Source organism: Phyllobates terribilis, unplaced genomic scaffold (assembly GCF_046119375.1).
Source record: "Phyllobates terribilis strain yellow unplaced genomic scaffold, ASM4611937v1 Scaffold_11__3_contigs__length_659146591, whole genome shotgun sequence".
In the NCBI taxonomy this organism is placed as follows: domain Eukaryota; kingdom Metazoa; phylum Chordata; class Amphibia; order Anura; family Dendrobatidae; genus Phyllobates; species Phyllobates terribilis.
This window is the reverse complement of record NW_027362771.1, coordinates 241035500-241048407: the sequence shown is the minus strand read 5'-3', so window position 1 is coordinate 241048407 and position 12908 is coordinate 241035500. Positions and strand designations below refer to the sequence as shown.

Below are 12908 nucleotides of genomic sequence, written 5' to 3'. Positions count from 1 at the left end.
GTTCTAGTTGACACAGGGACTTGAGGTGACCAGGCCTGTTGGTGCTCTGCTGCAGTGGAAGAGGGGCTTACTTTGGATTTTCTAACAAACAAGCGTTCCTCCTGAGCAGTTGTCTTGAGGGGTCTGCCGGTCCTGGACTTGTCAAACACATCTCCAGTCTCTTCAAATCTTTTTTTAATTCTTTGTACTTGATGCTGAGACGCATTAAAGGTGCCAGCCACCTCTGCAGTGGATCTGGTCTTCAGCCTCTTGATAATCAAAGCTTTGGTCGCACACCCACTAATTAACCGATCATTTACTGAGCACTGGTGAGGATGAAAGCTAGGATTGGGTGCATTATATGACCAGGCGACAAAACTTTTGTCTTGCCAAAATCTGACCATTCTGTGTTCATTAAATGATCAATATTTCAGCATTGATGCCAATTTATTTTCTGTGCCTAAACCAAATTTGGGAGGGTTTCAGCTTTCAAAAGAGTAATTTATAAAACCAATGTATGAATTTAACATCAGCTTATAAGCTTTTATTTACATAACATGGATAAGCGACATAACTTCTATCAGGGAGTGTAGAATGCTATTAACCTGAAGAATAACCCAATATTTGAAAGTTAACAGCAATTTTTTTTACATGATAGGTTCCCATTTAATTGAATCTTGCAAAGGTTTCAAACAATCTTGTGTACATGTAGTTCATATGTAACTTGGCATTATCATATTCTGCCACTGTTATGCTTAGCCATCTAATATTGCATTAAATTACCTTCTCATACCTCTAGTACTTTTAATCATCTTTTTAGTACAGACAAGGATGCAATGGGGGTCCTTGGTGTTGTGGTCATATATGACAGCATAATAAAACTTCATGGTGAAACCAATACTTCTCCAATTTCTTTTTTAAACTTGCTAAATCAGAAAAGTTAAGGAATAGGACCAAAGGCAGGTTTTGTATCCTCATTGAAGAGGTTGTCTGGGTTTGTGCATGGGCTGAGCATAGGATGGGCTCATTCTCTGTTATTAAACCTCATGTTTTTCACTAATTTACTCCCCAGTGGCAAATCTCGGTAGGGTATGCAAGTTTTAGAATTTTCCTTGCATCGTACATTTCAGGAGGACAGAATATCAAAGTCTTTTCATCTTTTCCATTTAAAAGCCTCTGCCTTCAGTTCAGTTTGGTTTTATAACACCCAGGAGCACACATTTACGTTTTGTTATAGTTAAAGATTCAGTAGTTGGCTTAGCTTGTTAATTTATTTAGAACACTTATACAGGTGAACAGAAAATAGCATTTTGGGAAGCAGACACTACTTGTGTCTGTCATACACCATGAATCATCCAAAGTATAAAATATGGTAACGTCCTTGTCTATTGGCAGCTTCATTGTTGGAAATATATATGCCAAAATAAATCATCAAGAGAATTTTCATTTTGCTTTTACATATTGATACTTTAAGAAATATATGTACAACTGTACAAAAAATATCATATTAAAAAATAGATTGACTCTACCAGTGATAAAAGTCCTACATAGCTATAAAGAAGTCTGAACAGTGATATAAAACTAGTGCATGGTATACATCTATACAATTATTATTCCCTCAGTATTATATTATTTTCTGATGATGCATCCTTCATTTAGCTGACTTGTGATGTTCATCAGTTACTTTAAAGGCATGCTGCTAAATATGAATGCAAGTTTCAACATTACGTCCTGTCAATCATCTGCCAGCCTACAAATGTTCCTATCTTTTCTGTTCTTTAATTAGAATGCAGATTTAAACTTCTTAGATGTCTACTAAAACATGAAAATCCCTGCTTCTTTGAAGTCAATGATAAACTGTTCATTTGCACGCTGTGTTTAATTTCAACAATATCTTCATATTTCCAATGAGCTCTTAAGTTCAAAATCAACAACTTACTACTTATTTAAAAATGCCAGATAAATATACATGCAATGTACTCTACTTAATATTATGACTCTGTAAGTTACACCATTAAAACATGATGACTTCCATTAAAACATGATGACTTGTACTGTTTATAAAAAAAATGTATTTCCTTTTTCTATTTTGCCATACGACTACAAACATGGAGTGAAAGACAGTGGACCTGTGAAAGGAAACTCTGTATTGAGAAATGTCTTGGCTCATAGTAATCAATCAAGCCATGTTTAATATTTAGATATATGAAAGTTTTTTAAACAGATTTTTGTGAAGAATTTTTGGAGATTTTTTAATATTTTATTTTTCAAGTCACTTGCAATATGAAATAAGTACAGATTTTTATTTTCCTCAGGCTACTGAAAATCACAATAGGCTTACAGTTCCTGTTCTATAAAGAGAATCAACCCCTTCATCACAGGCAGAATTACATCTGTATGATCTATATTTGGACAATGACGCAAGTTTTGGCATTTTAGCTGCTTATCAAAATGTATTCAGGATACAGTTATATAATCAATATGGACTTACAGTGCAGACTCTCAGCTTTCATTTGTGGGTTTTCACATCCTATTTGGATTAAGGGTTTAGGAACTAGAACTATATGTCTTTAATATATAGCTGCCTCTATTTAAAGAGACCAAAAGTAATTGGAAAATTCTCAGAAGCTCTTTAAATGGCTGCATAGGCTATTCCCTCATTAACCCATTATCAATTATGTAGGTTAATGGTCTGGAGGTAATTCCAGGTGTGACATTTACATTTGGATGCTATTGCTGTGAACCCACAACATGCTGTCAAAAGAGCTCTCAATTGAAAATAATCAAATCGTCATTAGGCTGAGGAAAGGAAGAAATCCATCAGAGAGATAGCAGAAATATCATCAGTGTCCAAATCAACAATTTGGTATATTCTGCAAAAAAGAGCACACTGGCATGCTTGGGAACTCAAGAAGGCCTGGACATCCACAGAAGACAAAAGTGGTGGATAACCTCTGAATCCTTTCCATGGTGAAGAGAATCTCCTTCAACATCCACCTCAATGATGACCACTCTCCAGGTGTTTCAGTGTCTAAGTTTACTATAAAGAGAAGACTTCATTAGTGCAAATACAGAGAGTTCACCACAAGGTGCAAATCATTAATCAGCCTTCAAAATAGAAAGACCAGTTTAGATTTTGCAAAAAAAAATCTAAAGACATCCCAGTTCTGAAAAAAGCATTCTTTTACAGCTAAAACTAAAATCAACCTGTACCAGAATGATGGGAAGAAGAAAGTATGGAGTAGGCTTAGAACGGCTCATGATCCATTTTAAGTTTTAACAATTAAGTTTGGGTCTGCTCATCCCTACTCATTTACTTTACGCACAAATACATGATGCACCAGACAAATTTATGTGGTGTGTATAGCATACATTTGAAAAATGCAAGATCTTTATGTTATTTTTTTGCTCGGTTGACATACATTATTTTGTTGCAGCATAGTTGAGTCTTTTTTGTTTTATAAAAGTGGAAAAAAAACTACTGCAAAAACTGCAACTGAAACCACTAGTCTAAATGTGTCTATCTGTTGTTGGAGATAATGATACTGTTTACTCTGAGACAGCTTTAATTCATTGAATCCCCAAAAAAATCCTGATACTTTTTTTACGTTATTATTACTATTATTAGTAGTTACAAAAGTGTAGTGTTCATATGTACATCAATCTTTCTCCTCTTGTTTTGTGAAAAGAAAACCTATATATTTACACACTATAAGTGGCATAGCTCCCATAGAATTTATACCACACAGGTTTTAAAAAGATTTCTTTCACACAGTTTCTAAACCGTATTTAATCTTTTCAAGTGGTCCCGTATGATCTTGAAAGCTTGTGAACAATATCTATGTACAATGCTTTTCCTGTCCTAACAAATGTAATCTCTCTCAATGTCACTGTCTGCCTGCTATTTCATTGCCATTTTCGTGCAGTCATGAAACCTGTCAGTCATAGGCCTCTTTATTTATTTTGTCTCTATCTTACCAAGAGAGCTCTTATTTCAGGGCAAAGCCGGACTCAAGTAATATATTCTGGAAAAGAATAAGAAAATTGTATTTTTTAAATGCAAAATAAAATGTGTGATTTTTTTTTAGCGATTACACTTGTACATTATATTATCTATTTTTATATATAGAAAATATTAAAATAATAGTAATATATTAATACAAAACATGCTGCACTAATACATAGATCCAAATGCGTAATGAAAAGGGGAAAAACATCTTGCTCAATTCATTGCTCTTATTGATCTGCAATATATAAAGACTATAATATACTATGCAATACATAACATACTACACTATTATTATTGTAATAATGGTCTTTATTATTACACGTAATTTCTAATGATAATGCAAAAAAATACAAATTCTGCAGAAAGTATCTTAAAATAGAATAATTTGTCTCCCATAATTAAAATAATCTTTGCAATAAAATTCTAGGGTGTAAGGGGCCGATTCATCAAATAGTTTGCTCTAGAAATCTGACATAAAACAATTTGAAATAGCACCATTTTTTTGCATAGCTTCTTTACGTTAGCCTGCTGAATTTTAGAAAAATGGGTAAAGCCCAGCAGGAGGGCTATAGCAGAGTGTGGCTCAGTACATTTATGCCACAGATGTGCCATAAATTAAGAAAAATGTCCTCCATTTTTTGACTTAAGGTTATCACTGGAGTACATTTCTGATGCTTTTGTACAGTAGCTGAAAGATGTGACAATTTCATTAAGAGGCGCACAAATTTACTATATCAAACTCCAGTTAACAGTCTGGATAAATTGACCCATAAGTCTTTCTACTGCACTTTATCATCAATATTCTTTCATTTTAATTATTAAACATAGCAGAATTAAATGTCAATTAATCACATTACAACCAGGCACCTCAATTGCGGAAATTGACAACTAGTTTCAGCACTAACACAATAATTAAATGAGATCAGTTGAGTAAAAAAATGATATCCAAGATTATTTGAAAGTAGCAACAGGTAAGTTAGTGGTTAAAAAAACATTGCTACATAATGTATTCAGATTACCAAAGGTCCATTGCAGAAGCTAGCGTAAAAACTCCAGTTCATGAGGCTAAAATTTTATATTTGCCCAATTAAATTTCTGCAGATTTAAGAAAAATACTACACACAGAAAGACACCATCTCTATTATAAAGCATGATGATGGTAGAGTCATCTTGTTGGGGTCCAGTGGATGCAAAAGTGTAGAATTGAGGATACAGTTAAGTAAAAGTACAAAGGAATATGCAGCAGTCTACAAAAGAACTGCAGCTTAAGACCATTTTTTTTCCACCAAGTTCCCAAAAAACAAATCCAAGAATCACTTACAAGTAGACAAGTGAAAGTCCATACATATGTTGAATATTTACAAACTGAAGGTTTTCACTTCAGAAGCATAGATTTCAAGTTAGTAATTTTTATATGCTTCTCTTTAAGGTTTAAAAGTTGATTTGTTCTAACAAAAAAAAATATTAATTGCTGAAAGCATACTATCATAAATCTCACTCCAAGTAAAAAGTTACCCAGCATAAGGTATATAGGTTTAATATTTAATGTTTATTCCATTTAGAGATGTGTTTGATACCTACATCTTTAGCCTTAAAAAAAATTATATTATTAATAGAGATGATCGGATCTGCCAAAATTCAAATTTCGCAAATCACGCTAAATTATCAGGAAAATTTGTTTCACTTCAAAGCTAATAGATGCAAATTGAGTGTTCATTTTAATCTCTGCGGTCTTTCTGGACCCCAGAGCATAATATACATAGAAATATAAAAAGAAAACAGTTAATATCTCATCATTCACCTTTTCCACCAATAGCCCACTGTCTGGTCCTCTGAGACCCTTCTTTTCGGATCTCCCTAAGGGATGCATCGTCTTCAGCCTGCTTCACTCCGGGCCATGGTTTCTATCCAGATAGCTCTCTGAGGTCCCTGTCACCCAAGTCCAGGTCTGGAGGACAGGAGATTGGTGAGGGGAAAATTAGAGATGAGCAGATAGATCCATGGTTCGAGTCAAATTAAATGAAATTTGCAGGTTCACACAAAAATAAAGACTTGCCCATTACCATTTCTTTCACTGTTGAAAGATAAGAGTACAGGCAAATGTAATTTTGTGTTTCCGCGCAGGCCTCCCCATAATGCACTTCAGCTATGACATCTTATAGATTATCATACTTTGCACACTTGTGGTCAGTAAGCGGGCCATCACAGATCAACCGTTCTCAGCAGAGGGCAGTTTGTAGAGCAGAGTAGTTTTCCATCACCAGAGTTAATGGGTAAGTCTATCTCTTCTTTAGAGTGTAAGCTCTTATGGTCAGCAGGGTCCTTTCTCTCTCCTATAGCGTGTAAACTCTTATGATCAGCAGGGTTCTTTCTCTCTCCTGTAGAGGGCAAGCTCTTATGGTCAGCAGGGTCCTTTCTCTCTCTTGAAGAGTATGAGTGTCACGGGTGTGTCAGAGGTGACAGACAGTCGCCCTGCTGTGGTTTGCAGGAGATCTCCACCTTTGGCAATGCAGACATCTGCCTAGATGGGAGGCTGTGTTTAGGACCCAGTGACTACCTCCCTTTAGTCTGGGTGTATATATACCTGGTGTGTCTAGGTGGGCGTCGCCGGTTATACTCATTTCTACTTGGAACTTGGCTGAAGCAGCAACACGTCCTCTCTGTAATCTTGAGGCCGTGTGCCCTGTTGGAGTTCTTCTAAAGCTAAGTTATTATTCCCCTGTGTTGTCTTCCCCTTTTGTTTTTAGAGTGCTTGCGGAGGTTGACTAGTGCTCATCTCCTTCCACCCCCAGCTATAGCCTTACGCCAGGGATAGTAGGGCGAGGCATGTGATCGGCGACAGCTGCAGAGGCTGTATACGGACGTTAGGGGGAGTCAGGGTGACGCTTGTCCAGATTAAGAGGTCACCTCTTCCCCCTTTCCCTAGTGTCTGGGCTCCCTTTCCCTTTCCACTCTGTGGTACACTCACACCTGGCATGACTCTCTGTGTTGCACTCACACCTGGCGTGACAATGAGCTCTTAAGATCAGTCCGGGCCTCTCTCTCTCTTTCTTAAGCTCTTATAGTCAGTGGAGTCCTCTCTCTTTTGCTAGTAATGTGTAATCTCATGGTCAGTGTGTTTTCTCTCTCTCCTCTCCCTCAGTAATTAGAAGCTTTCGAGTATTGAAATTCGTGCACATTTTTTCACCGCACATCAAACATTCCTGAAAAATTTGGCAAGGCTGGCAAATTCAAATTTCAAAAGATCCGCTCATATCAAGTGAATACTATCTGTTTTTTAAGATTTTGCTTGCCCTTCATGGTTCAGCAAACTGGCGGTCATTGGGATGCTATTTTGCTGAATTCACATGTAGCAAATTGCAAAAAATCCATATTCTGGAGAATACAAATTTTTTGTATATGAGGATAGTAAAGAAGAATCCAATTCCACTCAAATAAATTCACTCATCTCTAATCAATAATCTACGCTGCTAAGATATTAAAAACTAATCAGTGACTTGTATTTTTGTACAACTTATCCACAGTTGTCCCACTTCAAACTGGCAATCATGTCAGCTGAGATCAAAGGCTAGCAGCTAAAATCAAGTTTCTATTCCGTTATGCTAGTAACTTAAAAGAAGCTGAAGCAGGCTGTCAATCAATTTTATAGTAAAAAGTGTTCTAGCCATCACCGCTAACTTAAAATTGTAATTGTCCTTTGCAAGTGTACAATTTTATGATTCTTTTTGTGAAAACATGTGGAGGCACACTGTGTGAAAACCTATGCAGGCAAAATAAACCAACATATATACGCTATGAAAACCATAGCAGTTATTACATACAGTATTCTGGTGATATTTAGTCACATGACACTATAGAAATTTATTTATTAGTATATTTTCTAGTAAGTTCACATACTAAAATTGTAGGAAAATTAATTGCAGTAATTCAGGTAGGGCCTCTAATCTATTGCTATACTAGATATTTTGGACTGTGTTTAGATCTATTTAATCCATTTAATTTGCTATTTTAAAAGTGCAAGCATTATTAATAATACATTTATGCATCAGTTACATATTCTTAGCACTTTATATATTATGTTTGTGTTGTTTTATTCAAGCTGTCTTCATGATTCATGTGATTCTTTGTTTTGATTAAAATGTTATTATATTGCTTATAATCATTAAATAGTATTTCTGTTTCAGCATGATCCACAGTCTGATGATTGAATAGGTAAATTTCTATGTCTGAATCATTTACTGCTTAGTAAAACCAGTACAATATGACCCATGCTCGTTATTTCTGTTATTTTAGGCAATATAATAGAAAGACCTTATCATCATGTCATTTTCTGAGTAGTTTTATGCCTTTGGAATGAGCATTGTTTAGTTCATTATAGTTTCCGTTGAGATCTGAGCATACTTACTAAAGGTTACATTTACCAGAGAACAATAGAGACTTGAAAGTAAAATATTGACTTACAGTGTGTGTGTTTATTGATCTACAGGTCTCCTGACAAATGCAACAACCATACCCTGAAAAAAGGAGTTCAGGCTCGTGAAAGCTATGTACTTTAGACAAATTCACTGCTGTGGATTCTCATCTTGTATGTCATCAACTCTGTCTGTTCCCCGGTATCTCATAAAAGACGGCCTAATTTCTCTACATTATGAGCTAAACTTTGACCTTCCACGTAAAGGATCACTGGCAACAAGAACACTGTATGTTGATATGAGATATGCTTGGGCATTAGCAATACAGATCATGGTTAACATTTCATTTACGATATGTGTACACCACTACTAGACTTGATGATACCAACTCCTCTGAAACTGAATATTCTACCATTTTGAAGAGTATTCTTCCCCTTATCAGCCTTAGAAAGAAGACTGTTTTGTCTACAAGAGGACTAATGTGCAAAAGAGAGTGACTCCTTGTGCCCTGGACTGTCCGAATTGCTTTTATTTTCTTATATGTTGGATATAAATACAATAGACCAAAGAGTAAAGCCTATGTTAAAAAGGACACCAACCTAATATCATCAAGCATATTGGGGTTAAATGTAAAGGTTAACCATGAATGCTTCTTATGATTTATCAAAAGGACATGTTTTCAGCCTTTCCAACTCTGGAGTTTTACTATATAGGGGACATCAGTATGGACAACTGCAGCAAAATGGATGCAGAAATAGCTCTTCACGAGAACATCTAAAGAACCTAATGGAGCATGGAGAAAAAAGTAACAGCCTATGTTTTAAAACACATTTCACAAAACAGAAACTGTCTTAATGATATCTTTATTCCTCTGTACTTAGAATGACATTCCCATACTAAACTCATTTTCAGTTTTAACCAGTAAAATATGCCTCTTCTACAATTCCATTTTGATAGTTGAAATTGGATAAAACCGTATTTGCAAAAGAGCATGTTTGGTCACCCGTGGCCTAATTCAGTACACCATTTAGCACCAGAAAGAAAATTAAAGAAAAAAAGTGACACTTGTTTGAAAGAGATCATTAAATGTATTTTGAAAAGCCTAAAGTTATATATTTAACAGTTTTTATATGTTGTATATTTGTAGAAAATCCTATTTAACAATTAACGTGGTAACTCTGCAAAGGAGAAATGTCAGAGTTCTGTTGTGTTTATTACTTCAGTTGTCTCTGAAGTCACCAGTGTAGTTTTGCTTTCTTCCATTGGGACGTTTTGGATGTAAAGCATGAGCAGAGAGGACTCTGTAGAAAAAGCAAAGAATAATGTTTATATAATATAAATGCATTCAACCATTGCACTGTTGGAAGGCATTTTTTTTGGTCTTTGCGTACTGGTAAAAGTAGTCAAAAACATATCTACATTGCTTTTTTAAGTTACTTTCAGCCCTTCTTAAGGATGCACCTATTCTACAGTTTATCGGGATATGTATGAAGAGTACATATAGTCCTATTGTTTATGATATTTATCATTGTAGACCATATCTATGTGTACCTTAATAGATATCACCCATATTCTGTACAAGATTACCTCATCGTTAGAAATCTATTTTTATTCTTCAGTTTCATGAAGCAAGAAATTCAAATTAAGTTGTGTGAAATCTAGCATACAATATAGACTCATAGCTTTGGTTGTATTTTCATTGCTAGTGTGTTAAAAATTAGTGTACTGTCTTCCGGGCAGATTTTTTTTTGGTTTTTAGTTATTTACCTTAGTTATGTTACAATTGTCTCAACAGAAGCATTGCAAACTACCACATTTAACTCTTGACTTTTATGTTTGTCTAGCTCTAGCATACTAAACTACATGCAACATTAAACTGCAGGTTAAAAATCAGAAAAATCAAAAATGATCTTGGAGGAAATAGAAATGGTAGTAAGACACCTTATGGCTATGGATGGATTAAAGGTTTCCAATTATTTTATTGTAGGGCTGCTGTTACAAATGTTTAAGTTATCATGAGATTAAATATATTTTGGCATAATCACTTTTTGTTCCCTTTCGTTTGACTAATATGAGTTATCTTGGGTGTTTGCCCAGTGTTTTTGACAGACACCATTTCATAGTATTAAGTAAAATAACCTGCAATAAATGGTGTTCTCAGATTAAATTCTTCTTACCATGTTTCCAACTCATTGCGTTAACTCCTTCACCTCACAGAGTTAGTCATCACCGCTGGTTAAAGTAATACTTATTTAGAAGCAAGCTCACCTATTTGAATTCATATCCCTCAAGTGATTGTATGAGGCTGATACAAAGTCACGGAAATGACTTTTCTGCTGAGTTCTAATGGAAATTCTGCAAGTATGAAAGCACTTCTAACAACAGAGAGCCAACTTTTATTAAGTATTGAAAAGATCAAAGTCAACGCTCTCAGATTGCCATTCCTTTTGCACTACAAGCAATGTTACCTTTTAATAAAGTTCAGTTTACTTTGTAACTCAACTGAGTGTATGGCTACAAGGATTTGCAGTTTGTTTCTACATCTTTATCAACTGTGGGATATCAATTTCTAAAACAATAGTGTGTGAATACTTCATATAACACATGCGGTATCCAAATTACATTACAAGTGTGACAACGTTCACGCAGTACAGTTCATTGAAATTAATTTTGTAGCTGATGTTGTGTCTTTTTTTTTGTAGACTTTAAACTCAGGGATGAAGGGGTTAATGTACATACAATGGAGCGAGTAGTTATATTTTATGCACTCAAAACAGCTGAAGGTGTTCCATTTTTATTGCTTTAAAGTATTTGCTGTTGTATTGGTATAGCTAAATTATAAAAACAAAAAAAAAATAAAGATAAGTCTTTTTATGGAGCCTTTTGTTCACTAAAACACCATGCGGGTAGCGCCATTTATGCAGAGAAGTTTTATTTTTTATGAGGATGTACATTATCTTTTACAATGGCGTTTGTTTTACGAAGTGAATTGCCAGATGGAACTACTGCAGTAACAGAATTATGCACAGTTATAATTTTAAGACATAACCTCTTAACACCAACTTGTTTTTTGGTCCAAAATTCTATGCTGATTAATTTCATAATTTATCATATAAGAGTTTGAGCTCATTTTTACTTTTAAAAAGCTCAATATCCCCTGATTTTCTTCAAACTGCCATATAGTTGAATGATGAAATTCTGCAAGGCTGCAACCTTCAAAAGGACAAGCACAACTGAAGCTGTATAAAAGTGCATGTAGTCAGTTATCCCTAATCATGGTTGCAGGAACCAATTATTGTTTCATTCATTTATTTGGCTATTTGTAGCCTTTAAATCTAAAAATTGAGCCCTATTCTTTATGAAAGAAATGTTAAAAATATAGCTTGCAGGACCCTGGTCTAGCAGCCATACTGTTAGCTTGTGCCACCAGAGCATAACCCAGGAAACCTCCTCATCCTTGCTGCTATCTCCAACGCCTTGTTTGATTACTAGGCTTGGTCATTGCTACATCACAGCCAACATATGATGATGAACCGGGTATGCTAATCAAAAGAGGTGCTAGGAATGCCAGCAAATAGAAGAAGGTTCTCAGAGCCCTGGTCAGGCTTCCACGGATTATCAGTCCTTTAGATCAATTCTAATTATGAAATTTATTAGAATATAACTTTGTCCCTATTTAATAAAAAAATCCAAATGGTGTTAAAAGGCATCCATTTAGTTTTTACTTTTCTTATGAAAAACAAATGTTTTCATGTGTTGAAATGCTTATATTAATTTTAAAGGTATCGGAATCTTCACAAAAGTGAAAAATGTTGGCCTACCAGGAATCAAAGACTAAGTTTATGTTTATTGATTATTCTTTGTTTCACTACCTGTTGCTTCCTGTATGATAATGAGTCTGCTTAGCTAATTCGCAATCTCCTACACGTGACTTGTGCACATTGCAGTGGATTATGAAACTTACTGTAAGGAAATACAGTGTGTTTTTAACTTGAATTGAAACATTGCAAGCATTAATGATTAGAAGCTGCTATCAGAAATTAAATTAAGGTTAAATAAGTGAAATTGTCTTCAAAAAGCAACCAAGTCATCAATCCGTAATGAACTGTGTACAGAAAATGGGAGTCTATCCAACAGGAAAAACGTAAGTAATAAGGTAAGTGAAATGTTATAGTAAGCATCAAAAGCAAAAACTAAAAAGTGTTTAGAATTTTGTATTACTATTATATTAATATAGTTAAAACCAGGTTTGTCAGTGAAAAACTGTATTCCAATAAAATCACAAAGTCTTTTCCATGAGCCATCTATGAGACTCTACTTGCAATCTGTCATTCAAGCATTAGGTTTAGGAGCATTAGGTGGAGGTTCAAATTTTAATATAAATTAAGAAGGAATCCGAAAAAACAGGTAGAAATAAAACGAGAGCTAATTGGACACAGTCATAGACAGAATTAGCAATGACATTTAGGAACTCTCAAATTACATATTTTGTGATTGTCATTTTCCTT

General features: G+C 34.8%; 1 protein-coding gene across 1 annotated transcript in view; it reads left to right on the top strand.

The window, feature by feature from the left end:
• TAFA5 (TAFA chemokine like family member 5) overlaps positions 1–11819 on the top strand; it is a 720598-nt gene extending 708779 nt beyond the window's left edge. Inside the window, exon 4 of the mRNA XM_073652138.1 lies at positions 8475–11819. Within this exon, the coding sequence (XP_073508239.1) occupies positions 8475–8483 (9 nt within the window). The 3' untranslated portion in view covers positions 8484–11819. The remainder of the gene's footprint in view (positions 1–8474) is intronic.
• Positions 11820–12908: the final 1089 nt, after the last annotated feature.